The sequence below is a fragment of the Xenopus laevis genome, chromosome 5L (assembly GCF_017654675.1).
Source record: "Xenopus laevis strain J_2021 chromosome 5L, Xenopus_laevis_v10.1, whole genome shotgun sequence".
Lineage (NCBI taxonomy): Eukaryota > Metazoa > Chordata > Amphibia > Anura > Pipidae > Xenopus > Xenopus laevis.
The window spans coordinates 90,725,283-90,738,366 of NC_054379.1; the positions used below are offsets into that span (position 1 = coordinate 90,725,283).

The following is a 13,084-nucleotide window of genomic DNA, read 5'->3' on the forward strand; positions in this document are numbered from 1 at the left end:
AGTTTAACAGAGCCACATGATTGTAAGAGTCCAATATAATTCAAATCCTGCAAATGAGGCTGGGCAAAGTGCTATGTTTACATATTGGAATACTATTAATGCTAAGAGTAAAAAGACAGGTTGCCTCTTTGTAGATCTAGGGAATCTTGAGCATTTTTTGTTCATTAACCCAAAGCAATACATTGCAAGGTTATTTACCTAGTCCAATAAGTGTACCAATGCATAATGTAAGCAGTTAAGCTATCAGTTGGCAGAGACCCCTGAATGCCCTTGAAAACAGCCACTAAATCCATGTAAGATGCTGATAACAGGATAACGTTATGCTTAGCTGGGATATCGTTTCTTACAAAGCCACTTAATGTATATAAAGGGTCATGAAAATCAATCTGCCATCCGACAACCATAGATGTCCCTGACTTGGAGAACCAATGTGTAATAGAAGCAATTTCAAAGATAGCCTAAAAGAGGCATATGTTTGGCATCAAACTGAAGCAAACATATTCTAAATCTACATATACAGTGTTTTAATTGTTTTATATAATTGGCGCTATTTATTTGTGCTTCAGATACATTATTTATTCAGCTGTCTTCTCTTCGCATTACAGACAGGACAGTTATTATATGCATGACTTGCTATGAAACGCGAGATCCTTTCACATAGCAAAGAAACCTGACTTGTATTTGTTACAGATATAATAACTTCTGACTAACGCTGCTTATCCGGTTTCTAATTCATCACATTCATTATTGATCAAGGAGGGTTATGCTCGGCACAGAAGAAGCACCACACTATGCCCTTACACTATGCTTTTTATTTGTTTATGTCAGTGTTCAGTAAATAAAATACCCTCATACAAGAATATCGATTTTAGGACATAGGGGCAGATTTTACTAAAATTCAAACAGGGAAATCCTTAAGGATGCTCAGCTCTTCGGATGTTAGGAAATTGTTTAATGAGTTGACAGTTTTATCAGAATATGGCTCACTGCACTGTGCAGTCATTAGTTACCCCTTAGAATCCTGAAAGCCCCAATGCAACCTGCAAATGCATTATTATAGCACTATAAAAATAGCCAAGAGTGTAAAATCTCCCCTCCAATTGTATTATTTTGTTGTGTACTGCAATGCACATGATTAATACATCATTGACACTTTTGTGTTTTACAAGAAGACTGTTATAGTATCAAAAAAAAAAAAGATTTTTATCATATGTTATTGGATCATAATTTACATGCGAAATCAGAGGCATCTTTACAACATTATAATAATTATACTATTATTACATAGTGACAACATATTCAGCAGCGCCTTACAGAGAGGACACACATCCGGTGCTGCCCCGTTGAAGCCTCACACGCACAGGATAGTTATATTATATTCCCAACATGACATCCGAATCTCATGTCACTTTTATTTACAAATCCACAAAGCATGTTTACAACATGGTTCCTAGGTTACTCTTTTAACAATATCAAGTTCCAAATCAGCATTTATTGCACCTTACAGATTCAAAAGGAAATATCTAGATGTCTCCATCATAACCATAGATTCTACTTTTATCTTTTGTATTTCTATTTTCTGCATCCAAATATATATACAAACATAAAGCTTCATTCTGCCTCTTGTAGAGAACCTCTCAGAGCATTACATAATTCTTACTGATTACTGCAAGGGGGTTATTTATCAAAGATCACATTTTTAGAGCTATGTGAGCTATTTTAGACCTCGAAAGAACTCCTGAATGGTTTCTAATTTAAGAAAAACTTGAATGTAAAACACTTGAATCGATGAAGTCGGGGTTGAGAACCCGAAAACTCAAATTGATCGAGTTTTCTGCGGGGAAAAAACTCGAATCGCTCCATTTGATCAAGTTTTCGAGAGAAACCCACTGAAAAAAACTTGAGCATCATGAAGGCTGCAGACATCTTGAAATAGTTCAAGGGACCTTTGCTATTGACTTCTACATACCCAGGCAGGCTTTAGACGGTGTATTTTTGGATTCAAGATATTTCCAGGTTCAGAGTATAATGCATCTTGAAAAAATGTGAGGTTTTTGTTTTAAAAAAAAACCCGAAAAATTTGAGTTTTAACTTAAAAATACCCCCGGAAACGAGAATCTTTAGGGTAAAAGTCAACTTTTTATAACTATTGAACATTTGGGTAGCGATGATGATTTCAACGTATTGCAGCCAGCGGCATCTAAAGATTTGTGAGATCAGTAATCAAAGTTAGTGGAGTGAAGGGGGAATCACATTTTCTATATAAACAGTGTGGATTTTTTTCTAAATAAATGTATATTTGAAATCAGTTTCTTTTTTATAGAGAACCTGGGACATTAGGGGCCCTGGCTACCAATGTATGTTTTGGTTTTCAACCACTAGGCCCCGGGGGGGGGGGGGGTTTGATCATTTTGTTGTATATCACCCCTTGCAGTATCTAGTAGAATTAAATGAAAGGCAACTGGACATTGTGGGGGTTATTAACTAAACTCAAATTTTTCAGGGTTTTTTTAAAAAAATCCTGAATCCGAAAATCCGCCATCTCCAACCTGTTTCTGTGGTTTGCGCTTGAATTAGCGCGAAAATTCAACTTTTAGGTTGGGTTTTGCTGGGTTTATTTAAAGGGTTGTTCACCTTTAAATTAACTTTAAGTATGATGTAGAGAGTGATGTTCAGAGGCAATTTGCAGAATGTCAATGTAGAATGCTTTATTGGAGTGCCGTGGCATGCAAAGTTGTACACATATGTTAAGTGCCATCATGGGAAAATTAAAGTATGCTGTTTTTTTTTACTGAGATAACCCAGTAGTACATCGCTCTGGGCAACCCTATCAATAAACAAGCTCCTTTGGTTAAAATTTTCCTGATAGAAATTGATTGCAATTTCATAAACCAGAAATACTCTACATTCCAAAAGCATTTTCAGCTATGCACTAACTCTGGCTTTAGCTATGTATTAATGACTTCACACCACTGCCCCTCTAATGTTAATGCTTTGTGATGATGGAGATGAAAGATCAGCCATGTATATAACTGGGCTCTGGGCACGTTCCAACTTGTTTGGCATCTTGCTCTGTAAAGCTATATAATGATTAATCCTAAAATAAACAACAACAGTTATATATTATATATATATTTTTATAAGGCTTGCCAAGCTAACCGATGGGTAAATGGAAGGCTGACATATTATGGAAAAAAAACTTTTATTATACAATAGTCTGAATACAATACTTCAGTGGTCAATGTAATGGTTTACAATGTAAAAAACATATTGAATTTTTTTTAAAAAAAATATTTTTATCTGACAACAGTGACAGCATTATCCACCCCAGCTATGTAGGCAAGCAATACAGATATAATAACAACCACATTGATGACATTGCAAACAGGAGATCTGCTGAATAAAATGCTAAATAACTTTAAAAACACTAATAAAAAAAACTAAACAATATCAATATATATTTACTTTATCAATATATCAATATATATTTCTTGAGGTTGAGGTTTTGTTGGGCGAAAAACTAGAATTTTTCGTAGAAAAAACCCTCAGATTTTTGGAAAGTGCTAAAAGTCGGAATCTAAAAAATGCAATCTCAAACCGGCTGAGATCACGTAGAAGTCAATGGCAGATGTCATGATCTGTGCTGGGTATTGTCTGATAATTAGTGATGGGCGAATTTATTCGCCAGGTGCAAATTTACGGCGAATTCCCGCGATCCGCCGCTGGCTAATAAATTTGCAAAACCGCTGCCAAAATTCACCAGCAAAATTGCGCCGGCTATAAAAAAAATGGACACCGGCGTGAAAAATGAGAAATTTCGCAAATTTGTTGCCGTTTTGCAAATTTTGCTAGAAATTCGTAAATTTTCTGGCAAAGCAAAACGCCCCAAATTCGCCCATCACTACTGATAATCTGAAATATTCTGCAAAAATCAAGCAAATTGAGTGTCAAATCTGGAAAATGTATATGATTCTAGTTTTTACTAGAGTTTTTCCGTGCACCAAATCGCGTTATGTTATTAATAAATAAGTTAAAATTGTGGATGGGAGTTTGGTCAAGCTTGGTTTAGTAAAAGGACGAGTACAGTATAGTAGCTGTAGTATTTTGTATTGTCTGCCTCTTGTCCTCAATCTGCTCTTCTTTATTTTCTATTCTGTTGGTCATTGTTCACTTATGAACAATCTAAGGCAATTAGCATTGGTCTTCTTGTGTGTTTTGTCATTTAATCATTTTATCTGTTTAGACTTTAAAATGATCTTCTTGATTTTATGTTTTTAAATAAATATTTTGGTCAGATTCAGTTTCTTTGTCACATAAAATGAGATTCAGGTATTTGATCTATTATACAGAATGCTTGGGACCTGTGTTTTTTTTTCCCCATCGTTTGATTAGCAATACCTTATCTTTATGCAGCTTCGTTACTATCAAGTACAAGATACTGTTTTATTGAACAAGTAGAGAGAAAATGAGATCTTATGGGGAAATGACATTCTTATGTAGCACTCTCGATAATGGATTTCTGGATAACATTCCATACCTGTACCTGTTCTAATCAGATCAATAATGCATGATGCAACCAAGCTTACACAATGTTCTAGAATAAGAACAGCCTAAAGTGATGCCAAAATAGAAGATTATTTAGTTTAAATATGACAGATCTTAGCTTTTAGATGTTATAGTAATTACAGAAAAAAAAACTCATGTTCATACTCTAGCTGCTCATAACATACTTTCCTTATCTTATCTCTAGACCTGCATGAATTTCCTCAAATAGTTTGCAAAATATCTGTTTACTGATTTAATTTTAAACACAAACTCGTTATGCAGAAAATTCAGAATTATGGGAAGGACATCTTCCATAGACTTCAGCCTAAAGGTGTAGTCTACCAGCCTAAAAGCTCAGCATCACTATAACAATAATAATCCAGGCCTTCAGTAATGTGCAAGGAGCCCACGATCTTGGATTTTGTTAGGAGTGTCATTGACATGCTCAGTGTGGTCTGTGCAGCTGTTGCAAAGCGAAAAGCTGTTGTCGCAAATTACAATGGTTTCTGAACTGCCATGTTATGAGAATCTGAATAGTTACTCAGCCTTGTATTGTCACTTTTATATTTATACATACATATATGTATTGTAAATACTGTAAGTCCCTTAGGTCAGATGATGGGGGCTACTGGTGGTATACTCGGAGGTACAGATTTTCACTGTTAGAGTTAAAATTGCCTTGGGCTGATACAGAACACCAAAATATAATGTGCAGCTTTCGTTGCCTACTTTGTTAAGCTGTTCTCCTTTGACCCAAAAGACCCAACGAGAAATTATTTAGGGACATATATTATATATGAAAGGGTGAGCTTTATTTTTACAGTTCAATAAGTATGGCTTGAATGTCCTGTACAGTGCAAGTAATTAGACCGCTGTGAGGTTCCCCTTTGGAGAATCATGGCAAACTCTACTATCCTCTCTGAAGTCACAGCACCTTAGTCACAGAGATAAATTTGATAAATAAATGTGAACACACAGTTCTCTTTACATAAGAAATGTTGTAGTCTTTTCCCCCAGGCCTTTATCATTAGGAAAAGAAAAGTGTGAATCTGACAGTGTTTCTTCCTCTCTGCCACAATAACATGGCTGAATCTGGCATTTTATCAATATTCACTTCCAAAACTGATGGAAAAGTTTTCTTTAAAAGTATATAAGTTTTTACCTCCTGTGAAAGTTGTTAAGAGAATTGACTACAACAACATTTGTCATAAGTCATAAAAGTGGGACCTGATTTAAGAATTCTTGAGCCTTCGTGTCTGAGCATTTGGGTCCAAAAACCTTGCATGAATAAGGGAAAATATGGAACCTTAAAAATGTAGGACTAACATAATGACAGATTAAAGCTTTGCTGCAACTCATAGCAAGTAAGTCGGTAGGGGTTACTAGACCTGGTGTAAATGTTGTGTCTTTTAGTACTTTACAGAACTCTGCAGTGCTCCTTAATGAATGAATCCTAATTTGTCTTCTCTGCAATGTACTGTACATACACAAAAATAAAAAACAAATTAAAATAATTTAAAATAATTATTTTATTGTTAATTCATTTTTAATAACTGATTAAACATTAACGTTTATTGGGCTTGGGGATTAAATGTAGTTCTGTTCCAAACTGGACCGAAGAAAGATATGAAAAACAACTACAGTAGAATCTCCGTTTTACATTTTCAGGGGATCAGAAAAGGATTGTGCAAAACCTAGAACAATTTAAAATCAGGGAAATCTATTATGCATTATATATTGGTTTGTGTAAAACACAGTAAAATTCTAAATCAGGGGATGTAAAATTGAGATTTCACGTAACAAAAGAGAGGTAATATTGACCTATAAAAACATGTTACTCATAGAAAATATTTAGTACATAACTTAAACTGTGCACCATATAAAACATTTTTAATCATAAAACAATTTGAATAAAAAAAAAACAGGCACTTATAGTGATGAGTGAATCTCTCCCAGTTTGCTTTGCCAAAAAAATTGCGAAACTGCGAAAAAAATTCAAAAAACTAAGAAATTTTGCGAAACCCATTGAAGTCAGTGGGCATTTTTATGGGCGTGACAGTTTTTCTCACTAAATGCATTTAGATGGGCTATTTTTTCTTGTCCTAATGCATTAAAGTCAATGGGCGTTTATTCTTATGGCTCCTTTTTCTGTCCTAATGCATTAAAGTTAATGGGTGTTTTTTCTTACGGCGACTATTTTACTCCAAATTCATTAAAGTCAACAGGCGTTTTTTCTTATGGCGACTTTTTCTGTCCTAATGCATTAAAGTCAATGGGCGTTTTTTCTTACGGTGACTTTTTTTCTCCAAATTCATTTAAGTATATACGCATTTTTTTTCTTGGCAAATTTTTGCCGCAGTTTCACATAAAAATTTGCACATGGCGAAATTCAGAATTTTGCCGTCAATCCATGGCTGGCAAATAAATTCGCTTATCACTAGCCACTAAGGTTTCAGTTTGCAGGGTGGTGTTAGTGGTATCAGAACCAATACATATATTTGAGACAAGGAAAAATAATTTCAAACTTTCAAACACATTTTATATGGCACAATTTCTCTGGATAAATGTTAATAGGTGTTAAAATGTGCTGTATGGCATATAGTAGACTGCTCATTTATGTGATACTTAAGATGCCTTCATGGATTTTCAGCCATCTAAGCAGGATGGTTTCTGTGACACAAGAGGCATGATGATCAGTCTTATTTATATGTAACATGCACAATAGTGTAGCCTCTCTAATTGTAAGCAAAAAACAGTACTTCATCATATAAGTAATTTACATGAAAATTAACAATGATTTTAGTGTACAAAGCAATAGCGTAGCTAGATGTTACTGGGCCCACAGCAAATTATTTTTAGGCCCCAAAAATGTTTAGAGGTTGATTTGTTTTACCAATATTTATTGAAACTATATATGAATTAGGGCCTCGTGGGTCCCCTATACATCCTGGGCCCCCTGCAGCCACAGGGTCTGCTTCCTCTCTAGTTACACCCCTGGGACAGAAGCTGGACATGTCAAACATAGAAGTAGCATCTTTATGCTAATATATGTCAGTTAAGTCTCCCATTAAAAAAAAGTTTTGATATGAAGGTACAATTTTGATATGAAGCATAACAAAAGTGTTGTAAATGTTCTGTAAACTTTTGAAATGTTCTAAAAGTTTGCTGTTTTTTATCATCTTAGTCATAAAAGTTATCACGTTTACACCACTTCTGTTATGCTTCATATCAACATTTTACCTACACATCAAAAGTTTTACCCGATAATTAAAGATATACACGGTACTGCAGCAGGGGTTTTTGAATACAGTAGAACCCTCATTTTACATTTTATGGGGACCAGAAAAAAATTGTGTAAAATCCCAGAAAATATAAAATCAGGGAAAATGTATTGGTGGGACCACAAAACAACAATGTAAAATGAGGGGAAACTTAAACTCAGGGGATATAAAATTGAGGTTTCATTGTATACTGTTCACAAGCAGATATCATGCCACTCTAACCAATGAGCATTAAAGGAACAGTTCAATGTAAAAATAAAAACTGGATAAATAGATAGTCGGTGCAAAATAAAAAAAATGTCTAATATATTTAGTTTGGCAAAAATATAATCTTTAAAGACTGGAGTGACTGGATGTCTAAAAAAACAGCCAGAACACTACTTCCTGCTTTTCAGCTCTCTAACTCTGAGTTAGTCAGCGACTTGAAGGGGGGCCACATGGTACATATCTGTTCAGTGAGTTTGCAATTGATCCTCAGCATTCAGCTCAGATTCAAAAGCAACACATATGACCCATGTGGCCCCCGCTCAAGTCTGTGATTGGTTACTGCCTGGTAACCAGGGTAAACAGTCAGTGTAAACCAAGAGAGCTGAAAAGCAGGAAGTAGTGTTCTGGCTATTATGTTAGATATCCAGTCACTCCAGTCTTTATACATTACATTTTTGCCTAACAAACTATATTAGAAACATTTTTTATTTTCCACATCTATTTACCCAGTTTTTATTTTTATACTGAACAATTCCTTTAATGTTTTGAAATAATTTCTACAGTTTATATTTACCAAGGTTTTGTTCTTACAATTCAAATAAAACTATTTAATACTGAGGCACAAGAAAAATGAGGGTTCACTTCCAGGTATAGTCAGGCCATGGTTATTATACAGGCAACCTTTACTTAGGGTGGAAGTTTGGGGGTGCATATATTAAAAATTTTTTTAAAAATGTTCCCAGCTTTCTAAATCAAGTGGCAGAGGGGTAGGAGTACACTATGCGTTTAATGGGTACACGTGCAAACCTGATTCTGTGAATGTGTTAATTGGGAAAGAAAGGGGCAGGTGTCTGGCAGTGCCTAGGGCAATGCCAACAGCTGGTAGAGCCCTTGTTGTGGGATCTAGATGAATGATTTAGGACTTGAAATCTTTTGGAATTTCTGAACGCTTTAAAGGGTTTTCTGTAAACACAATGCCAAAAGGCTACTAAAAATATGTACACATTAAAATTATTTGTATCCAATATATAAAACATTCCTGTCATTCTGCCAAACACAATACTGAAAACTGCAGTAGTGGAGATTTTCAAATAACTGTATTAAATATCAGTCTTGAAACTTCACCCCCCAAAAGTGTATCTATGGTTAATTCTTCATCGTTGTTGTGTGTTGGGGGGCAAAACAGCTCAGCTCAAAAAGCTCATTTCACTGCACTGGATAAAACAGGAATCAAAATGAATTTCACAGTCACTAGGGTCAATATTAATGAGTGAGATAGCCCACCACCTAGCAAGTCACTTACCTAGCAAGAGGTATGAAGGACATCTCCTACCTAAAGGCCTTAAAAACAGCTTGGGCTACTTGATTGGAATGCTGGTAAGACGTGCCATGCTTTTCTGGGCATTGACTATTTTCCTTGCTCTGATGCACAACATTCCTTGGTTTTTGTGGTGCTTATAGTGAATATGGCATCTAATTATGAGAGGGAATAGTAATACCTTTAAGGGTCAGGTGGACACCAAGGTAATAGCTTGGGTATTTGGTATCCTTCATAAAACTTACAAGGGCTCTCCAAGGTGGGTTATCATGTTGTCGGCAGCCATAGGTTCTTTGGAACCTATACAGCAATCCTGAGTAATATCATTGAAAATGTAGCATTTTAACAGGTGGGTTAAAGGGGTGGTTCACCTTTCATTTAACTTTCAGTACATTATAGAATGGCCCAACTTTTCTGTTGGGCTTCATTATTTATTTATTTTTTTGTTTTTTTATTATTTGCCTTTTTCTTTTGACTCGTTTCAGCTTTCAAAAGGGGATCACTGACCCCATCTAAAACAAATGCTCTGTAAGGCTACACATTGGTTGTTGCTACTTTTTATTACTCATCTTTCTATTCGGGTCCTCTCCTATTCATATTCTAGTCTCTTATTTAAACCAATGCATGTTTGCTAGGGTAACCTAGCAACCAGATTGATGAAACTGCAAACTGGAGAGCTGCGGAATAAAAAGCTAAATAACTCAAAAACCACAAATAATAAAAAATGAAAACCAATTGCAAATTGTCTCAGAATATCACTCTCTATATCATACTTAAAGTTAACACAAAGGTGAACAACCCTTTAAGTTTAAATTTTTATACAGTGTCCCAAGATACTAGACAAATTCATGAATTAAGGTGATTTAACAATTAGAAAAAGTTTTCAGTGCTAAAGAATAGGAACTGTTAGAAAACACTTCCTATCCAATATATATAATTGTATGTTTATAAAGGAATTAAAGGTTTAAGAACATATGCATTAATAAGGTGCTTTGTTTCAGAACCCTTCTGGCCTCTTCTTCAGAAACAATTAGAATACATATCATTTTGCACTCCTCTCTGGTTCGAATTGTTGTTTTTACTATGTCACTTGAAATGGTGATTGTTTTTCACCCCTGGCAAGAGCAGAAAGATGATAAATACCATAAGGCACTGTGCTGTCATCAGTCACATAAACTGCACTGGCATTTATAAGAAACTGTGCCAGCAGCCATTGTGCTACTCAAACTGTACTCATACTATTCTCTCAGGTTACATGATGAATGGAACCAAAATATAAATGGTACAAATCCTAATGCTGACCCATCGGTGCTTAGTTTACAAAGTCATACAGCTCAGGTCCTCAGTAAAAAAAATTAAGTGAATTCTAGTCTTAAAATTTCATTTTTTTTGTCTGACTTTTTCTGGTATGAGGGCAATAACAGAGGAAGATTAAGATCTGTAGGTTTATTAGTTTGTTTCAGTTGAATTGCATTTCTTTTAACTTTGCTATTATCCAAGGGAATCTGTGACTTCTCTCTTGATTGTCTTAGGCTTCTTACCATAAGAGTCTGTTGCCGGGACATCGGAAAAACTGGTGGCCTTGATCCATTAATAACAAAAGGTGGAGATCCAGATTTTGCATGGTGGGTGGCAGACATCCATGAAATTCTTCTTGTAAAGGCATCTCTGAAAGCAGGTTGCCTAAGCCTTGGTAATGGAGAATGGTTGGATGTGTCAATCATAACCAGATTAAGACTTTCTTTGTCTTGTGGCTGACTGCATGTATTTGGAATATTGTCATCTACTGATTTTAGAAGTTCTCTCAATCGTACTCCCTGTTTTTGGGAAGGAGGAACATGAATGAGAAGCTTATTCATTGGTTTAGGAAGTGCTTTTCCAGAGTATAAGCTATTAACATCTACATTAGGAGTCTGCTGAACATGTTCAATAGCCACTTGAGTAGTTTCTTTGACAAAAGTGTTTTGTTTCTCTTCTGAGTTCTCTTGGTGGCTATTTAACTCATTTTGGTGCTTACTGTTCACGGCTGATTGTTTTACATTGGCATTTGACTTCTGTTGTGTAGATGATGTATTTGGTGGTTCCAAAAATACCACTTCCTTGCCTGCAAATTGTGGAGCTACAATATACAACAAAGATAACATTCAACATTTTGCACATTTATAAACATATCATACATAAATAGTATTACGTTTTAGTACCTGAAGCTATAAACTATACAGTGCCCAATGTACCTCCTATTGTAAAATATGAGGATTTTATAAGTCATCAAGAAGTAAGGATATTAAGTCACCCATACATTCCATGACCATATATAGGCACAAAGCCGAAGGTCGAGTGCTTTTATACAGCCCATGGAATGCTGGGGTGACATTTACCTATATATTTTGATAACAGCTGGAGAAATACAGGTTGCACATGGGTATCTTATATGATATTGGTTCAAATCATGTGCACGACAGGGAAAAGTCAATAAGATTTGAAGTGACTTTTTTGTTTACACAAAGCCACTGGTGAGACTCGTGAATCATTTACACACATGCATCAACATATCATTTTCTGGTCTTGGGCATGTGATATGCATATCCATTTCATACTAAAACTAAATCAGACTAACAAATGATGCCTATAAAATACATTTCACAATGTCATAAAAAGTCTTGTACCTTCTAAAACATTTTCCTGATTGTCCAAAATAATAGCAATTTCCTCCTCCTGTATAGGGTCATGTACAACTGGGCTTCTTTCTTTCATGAACTCTTTCCTTTCGTTGGGTAATGCGGTTTGCTCTGCCTGATACATATTTTTTGTTTCAGTCTTCGCATTCTTTGTCTGCCTGTCATGTTTTGGAGCTGATGTTTCATTCTGGAAATTAATGCAAAAGTATTTTATTCATAGCAATAATAGGCTCAAAATATCTTTGTGGTCCAACATTTAGTCAGGGTACATCTTAGGAGCAACATACTTAGCAGAAGCCAGTGGGTACAGTGCATAGTAAAGCTGCAATCTGCCATTTTTCCACACTTCTGCCTTCTTCTGCTTTATCTGCATTGCTGCAGGTCTCTGCGCTTTGTTTGAGCACAGAGACCTGCTACTACCCCTATGATTTTGCACCTTAGTCTGGATTTTAAATAGCATTCCCCGCATCATTCCCTGGGAACATGTGCTTGTTAAAGGGACAGTAACAACAAAAAATTAAAGTGCTTTAAAGGAATGACAATATAATTTAGTATTGCCCTGCACTGGTAAAACAAGTGTGTTTGCTTCAGAAACACTACTATAGATTATGGTCATGGGGCTGCCATTCAAGCACAGGATACACAGTAGATAACAGATAAGTTCTGTAAAAGAATATAATTCATATATACTCCACCTTCCCTTGCTGCAAGTCAGGAGAGAGAGATCCATGTTTTCCATGCATCTACTGAGACCATAGCAGTTGTGGCCTACCTCAAGGTAAGAGATATTTGTGGTCAACCTCATGTAGGTTTTCTGATTGGCAAGGCTAAGTTAACACAAAAGCCTGAGCACACAATCCCAAGACTTTGTGGAGCTGTATTAGCAGTAGACATTGCAGACTTTATATTGTGTGAGCTGGATATTCAAATTAATGCTGCACAGACAGTTGTTCTAGGTTACATATATGATCAGACTAGACACTTTTATGTGTATGTTAGCAACCGAGTAGAAATAATCAGGAAATCCACTAAACCTGCATTATGTTCAATCTGAA

General features: G+C 35.6%; 1 protein-coding gene across 1 annotated transcript; it reads right to left on the minus strand.

Moving 5' to 3' along the window:
* Positions 1-10,430: 10,430 nt before the first annotated feature.
* LOC121393535 lies at positions 10,431-12,511 on the minus strand. Its single transcript, XM_041562367.1, has 2 exons — positions 12,018-12,511; positions 10,431-11,470 (listed from the first exon to the last, which is right to left on the minus strand). The coding sequence occupies exons 1-2, from the start codon at positions 12,151-12,153 to the stop codon at positions 10,707-10,709; spliced, it is 900 nt and encodes a 299-aa protein (XP_041418301.1). The 5' UTR covers positions 12,154-12,511; the 3' UTR covers positions 10,431-10,706.
* Between the last annotated feature and the right edge of the window lie 573 nt (positions 12,512-13,084).

Coding starts and splice junctions, on each gene's coding strand:
- LOC121393535 (XM_041562367.1), bottom strand. CDS start 12,153: ATGTATCAGGCAGAGCAAACCGCATTACCCAACGAAAGGAAAGAGTTC. Junction 11,471..12,017: donor TCAGGAAAATGTTTTAGAAG/GTACAAGACTTT, acceptor TGTATATTGTAG/CTCCACAATTTGCAGGCAAG.